The 5,838-nt window shown below is 40.3% G+C and overlaps 1 protein-coding gene across 3 annotated transcripts in view; it reads right to left on the minus strand.

The window, feature by feature from the left end:
* Positions 1 to 1,139: 1,139 nt before the first annotated feature.
* bsf (bicoid stability factor) overlaps positions 1,140 to 5,838 on the minus strand; it is a 62,777-nt gene continuing 58,078 nt past the window's right edge. The window contains exons 3-8 of one of the 3 annotated variants that reach the window (XM_017615983.1): positions 4,518 to 4,992; positions 3,608 to 4,462; positions 3,512 to 3,547; positions 3,024 to 3,457; positions 1,825 to 2,950; positions 1,140 to 1,758 (exon numbers count right to left, since the gene is read on the minus strand). In XM_017615983.1, coding sequence (XP_017471472.1) covers positions 1,229 to 1,758; positions 1,825 to 2,950; positions 3,024 to 3,457; positions 3,512 to 3,547; positions 3,608 to 4,462; positions 4,518 to 4,992 — 3,456 coding nt within the window. In that variant the 3' untranslated portion in view covers positions 1,140 to 1,228. Of the gene's footprint in view, positions 1,759 to 1,824; positions 2,951 to 3,023; positions 3,548 to 3,607; positions 4,463 to 4,517; positions 4,993 to 5,060; positions 5,323 to 5,838 lie in introns of those variants that run through there. The other 2 variants (XM_017615984.1, XM_017615982.1) reach the window with 2 other exon arrangements.

Genomic DNA, 5,838 nt, shown 5'->3' on the forward strand with positions numbered 1-5,838 from the left:
TGGTTGCCGCCCTGTGGTGGTGGGTGGCGTCGCGGTTGAGGTTTGCGACCGTGCAGCGCAACACGGGCCCTCGAAGTTCCTCGTCCATTCTCGCGTGGTGCGCAGACCTGAACATGCCCTAAAGTGGCACCAGCCAAGGCAGGTGTTGCACTTGACTGATGTCACATTACGGAATATCCTGGTCTGACATACCGTGCAGATTGTAGGAGGAACCAAGAGTTGTTGGTGGCGGCGTGTGGGTGGTGGCGCGGTTGTGTGTGTTCTGTGGTCTGTCGCGGTTGTGGTGTGGTCTATTATGTTATGTTGTTGTGCTGTGGTGTTTGTGTGGGACTGCTCAGGTGGACTGGGGTTAGCCGTGGATGCTGCTGTTTGAGCAGCAGGGGGCCACAAACGACGTGGTCCACTGCCGATGTGTCCGTAGTCCTGAGCAGACTCTGAGGTGACTCCACCCCTCGCAAGCATTGCACTTGACTGAGGTGGAGTTGTGGTGTAGTCGTCTCTGGCATACACAGCAGGTGTAGGTTTCTGGTCCTGGGTTTGACTCGATGCCAGCCCTGAGTAGAAGAAAACGTAGCGAATGTAGCCCTATGGACGAACAACTTCTGAGATACTTCGCCGACCTAAACGGGGTTAGATCGCCGAAACAACAGCGCTTGGTCGGGCTCAGTCATTCCGGTACGTAGAACCGGCTGCCGTGGGAATGATCGCATTCAGTAATAATTGTTGCTGCAACCCATATTTCATCATTTTCTTTACTACATTATTAAGGTTAGGTGGACCAAGGTACCTAAAGAAAAATTAAATGCGCTTTAATTTTTAAATTGATATTCTCTTAACGTAGACGGCACGCGTGGTGAGAAGTGCTACGATTTCTTGTAAACTCTCATCCCTTTTTAGTTTACAACGGGACATTCCGTTTAGCTGTCTGTTCGTAATGGGTCAAAGACTATGGTTATCTGAATCTATTACATTTATTTGAGGTGCCACGCGTCTAGTAAACTCTCAAATTCTTTCAGTTCACTATAAACGCCAAGGCTTCTTGTATAAATACATTTGTATACATTTACCATAGATGTTCTCCCCAAATTTCAAAGTCATGTGTCCTTGGAGTCCGAAGATATATCATAAATAGATTTACATAATCAGGAAGTACTTAGCATTTATTTAAAGTAAAAAGCTACATGTATTGGTAATATTAAAGACTACGAACATTTTTGATACTGCTTATTTACTTATTTGGCCGTGTAATCGGTCTTGTCTCAGGTCGCTTCGGAGTTACATCATCGTCAGACGATTGTGAGCTGGTACTACTTTCTTTTAAAGCTTTCTTTTCAGGGATTTCATAGGGAAAGTCTCTATTCTGCTCTTGGAGAGCAGTTTTTAGTCTCAAGAGCGCAGTGCGATTTATATTCTCTAAACATATATCTTTAATTGCTGTTTTGAGCGTTTCCAGCGCTTTATTTAGATTGTTATTTGTAGTATGTATGTCAATCAGACAAGAGTAGGCATTGCCAATGGCTCCTTCCGAGATCTTTGATTCTCGCAACTGGCTAATCACCGTTTGGGCTAACTTTTCGTCTTTTTGCTCGCGAGCTGTTTGCAAAACTCGTTGGAACATCAGACGAGGTGCGTTTGAAAGATATTTATTCCAAATGGATTTCGACGCAGCCTCATTGCCTTGTGAGAGCAAATGCATCCAAAGTACATTTACAGGTCCCAATTGTTTATGTTCAGCGAATTTCTCAGCAATTTTTTCGACTAAAAAATAATACATATGCTAATTTAGAACCTGTCTATAATAAAGAATGTTACCGAAATACGTACATAAAGATAATGATTCGGGATTTTGCTGCAAAATTCCCAGAGCGCCACCACGTGGAAATTGATCAGCCAGTTTAGCAGCTACTTCTGCAGTCTTTGCTGCAGCAATTTGATCATACAATGACCGCAAGTACTGATCCGTTTTACCAGCTACAATATTTGCGTGACAAAAACGGTTATCAAAAGAAACAATCTTCTTTTCTTCATCGGATAGTTTATCTCCAATCCTCGTCAAAGTGTCTACATCGCCAGACGCAGCGATTTTATTTAAATAAAATTTGAAAATTTTCGGTATTGGATATCGATTTTCGGCTAACACCTCATTTACGATGTTTGTAGCATCTATCAAACGTTCAGCGCGTACCGCATGCTCAATCAGATGAGATAGATCCGTGACGCTCGCAGATTCATTAGGCTGTAATTGATTCTTAAGACTGAGTGCAGCATCAATATCTCCGCTGTTGATAGCTTTCCGTAAGAGCGACAAATTTGTTTGTGGCTGGGAAAATGCGCTCATTGCGCTGTTATCTGGTTCAATTTTTTTAATTCTCTTGGGTGCAAGCGTGATCGCTGCTCTTTGTTTTGGTACAACAAATGGAACGTCCAGGTTCTTTTTTTTTAATAGCTCTGCCAATTTTATTAGGAAAATGTCATTTGGTGCTATATTTTCCTCCTGCATTTTCGTCCAAAGTCCCAAAGCCTTTTCCGCATCATCCGATTTACAGTAGCTCAGCAATAAGTTGTAGTAGATTTTGTTGCGATCGATATGATTAAGATCCTTCGTCGCTTCAACCAAGCCTTCCAAGGGTTCTACCATGCCTTCATTCTTATAACGTTCGCAAGCGTAGTTGATACGTTGTGGGCGTGTACGAAGTCCAGGAGTTTCTAAAATCTTTCTTGCTTGGCGTATGCGTCCACATTCGACAAATGAAAATACTAAATCATATAGACTGTTCACTTCCCCATGAATATTTGTACTTAAATCAGTCAACTTCTGCAGATTAGCGGCGTCCTCTTTCTGTATGAGACGACATGCAAGATCATTCTTCCAAGGTGTGCACTTGTATTTTTCGCATATCTGCTCAAATACTTCCATAGCTTTAGGTATGTTGTCATTTGTAAGATGCACCTTATTGTAAAAAAGTGCAATAAAAGTTTCAACTTTATCATCAAAATTATCTAAAAAAAATAGGCATACATACTTTTATCAATGGACCCAATAGTACATTGGTGGGATAGATATATTTTCCACCGACTAATGCATCAAATAGTTGCTGCAATTTCTCGGCGTTGCCGGCTTCGGCTATTGTATTCAACAAACGCCACACAGTCGAGGTGTAGCTAAATGAACCCTCGGTTTCGGCAATCAATTCCGATTTCTTGTTACGGTCTAAGAATTCAAGTGCTTCTTCAAATCGCTCTTCAACAATAAGTAGTTTCGCAATGTTTACTGTTTTCAGATTGTCCAACACGAATTGATTATCTCTCGCTTTTATTTTCGCGTATAGCTCCAAAGCTTCTACTGTCTTATTTTCCATTGCATATAAATCAATCAGTTGCGCCCATATCCCGATAGGAATGGTAAACTTTTCAGCTTCCAGTTTTGCTATAACTTGCAATGTTTTATCTAAATTACCTGCACGGAAACATGCATTCAGTAGTTGTCGTTTCAAATTGTTTGTATTTTCACCTTTCGCTTCGATATTGGCGATGAAGCGCTCAAGCTCTTAGAAAAAGTATACTTTTTAAATTAAATATTGAAGCAAGGAAATCTACTGAAACTTACCTTCCACTGTCAAAGAATCCAGACTACGCTTGCGCGGTTCTGCATTTTGAAGGGGAATAAGCTCTAATTTGCCCGAGGAAATTTTAGCCAAGTTCTCAGAAATTTTTGTTGTCATTTCTGAATTCAAGCGATCTGAAATCCGCGACGCATTTGTATTGCTAATGGGCAACCCCTCTTTTACCAACGCTGATAGAATGTTGTCTAATACCTCAATTCTGTTACGGCGGAAATAGGTACAAACGTCATTCAGCACAGAACCAACAACATCGAAACTTTGATTAGAAGCCCCAACGGCAGCTTCAATCTCGAAATCAGAGCTCTCCTCGGGTTCAGTACGCTGAGAGCCTGCTGAACGACTCTGAACGCTTTCGTATAGCTGTCTTAAAACACGAATAAAGGAGGCATAGTCGTTGGTAGTGGATAAGGCATGAATCAAAGGTTGTCTGAATATCTGCGGTGAATAATATGCTCTAAATGATTCCATAATGTTGGCTGTGGACTTCAATTGATTTATTGTCAATGCTGCGTAAGAAGCAGAAGCCGCTGCATTAGCAGTCGATATGCCAGCACCACGCAAGATTGTGACGATTTTTTCCCAGTTTTTTTCTTTCAAATTAGGGATAACGTAGTCACGTAAAGTCTCAGAATTCGGATTAAGAGCGAATTCCTCTTGCATGTGACGTATTATGTTGATAATTTGATTCGATTCCGCGGAGCAAATCAAGGGCCAGAAGTAGTGTTGGCGGATAGGCCAGCCTGACTTTTTCAGTTCATGCAATAACGGAAGTGCACTTGAAACCACACCATTACTAAGCCCAGCTTCGGTAGCGATCAAAAGAGCTTTTGGATTCAGACCTGAAAAAGGATTTGACTTACATATACGGATTATATTATTATATATTCGACTTACCTTCATCTTTTAGAGTTTTGCAAATGCCTAAGATTTTTTCCACGGGTCGATTGACTTTGACAAGCTGCTTGATGAAGAAAGTGCCAGTATCCACTAATTGACCATCCGGACGGGTGCCACGTGGCATTACTCGCAAAATTTTTACTCCAACATCCTCATATCCTTTATTAACCAAGCGTAGTATAACATTCACAGCATCCTGATTGAAGCCTGTTGATATGCGTAATCTCGTCAGCACTGCATCCACTTTATCTGCATGTCCATGAATACTCAGCGCATAAGCGATATCCATCAGATCTTTATCAAGCAAGAATATTTCCGCTTTTTCGCATTCATCTAATGTACGAAGTATAGCGTCGATATCACCATGACGAGCATAGCAACACAAAAGCGTTGTATAGGTATCAGCACTGGGTTCTAAATTAGCTTGCTTCATTACGGACAAAATGCCTTTGGCTGATTCCAAATCATTGGCCTAATATTTGGGAAGAAATAATTACATAAATATATACATCTAGTTGGTTCCCTTAAAACTAAACTAACAAATTTATCAGCATTTCCCATTTCGTTTTCTCATGTAGGTTTTAAAATGTGTCTGGTATTCAAACATAAATTTTATTCTAAAAAAAAATTTTTAAACTACTTGAGCAAACGGCTCCCAGAGCTTTAAATAACTTTTCAATACTACATGTACTCTTGCCATCATTTATTACACTATGCAACAAAATTAAACTTGTTGGCCTGGTATTGAGTAAAACCAAATGCAAGTAATAGTTTTAATTGTTGCAAACGTCAAGCTGTGAGGTTGTACCTATATTGTGCTCTGATTTTGGCTTTCTATTTGCTAAGTTCATTGTGCTAATTCTGAGTTAAAGTTGTGATAAAAAGTGCCTATGGGCATCTTAGGGCCGTTTGCACCATGTCTAGTTAACGCTAACTGGAGGTACATCCTTCAGTTAAGATGGGGCACCGAAATTGCGCATATGGAAACTGTGTATTTAGACATTATTTCGGTTTCAACCGAAACTGTGCATGTATGCTTTATTTCGGTTTTTACCATATGCATTATTTCGGTTTTAAACCGAAACTGTGCATGTATGCATTACTTCGTTATTTTTCATATGCATTATTTCGCTTTTAAAACGAAAGTATGCATATGCATAATTTCGGTATTTTCTCATATGCATTATTTCGGTTTTCAACCGAAACTGTGCATGTATGCATTACTTCGGGTTTTTCATATGCATTATTTCGGTTTTCAACCGAAACTGTGCATGCATGCATTATTTCGGTTTTTGTTATATGCATTATTTCGGTTTTC

Source organism: Rhagoletis zephyria, unplaced genomic scaffold (genome assembly GCF_001687245.7).
Source record: "Rhagoletis zephyria isolate East Lansing unplaced genomic scaffold, Rhagoletis_zephyria_1.1 Rzeph_scaffold_01115, whole genome shotgun sequence".
NCBI classification, from domain to species: domain Eukaryota; kingdom Metazoa; phylum Arthropoda; class Insecta; order Diptera; family Tephritidae; genus Rhagoletis; species Rhagoletis zephyria.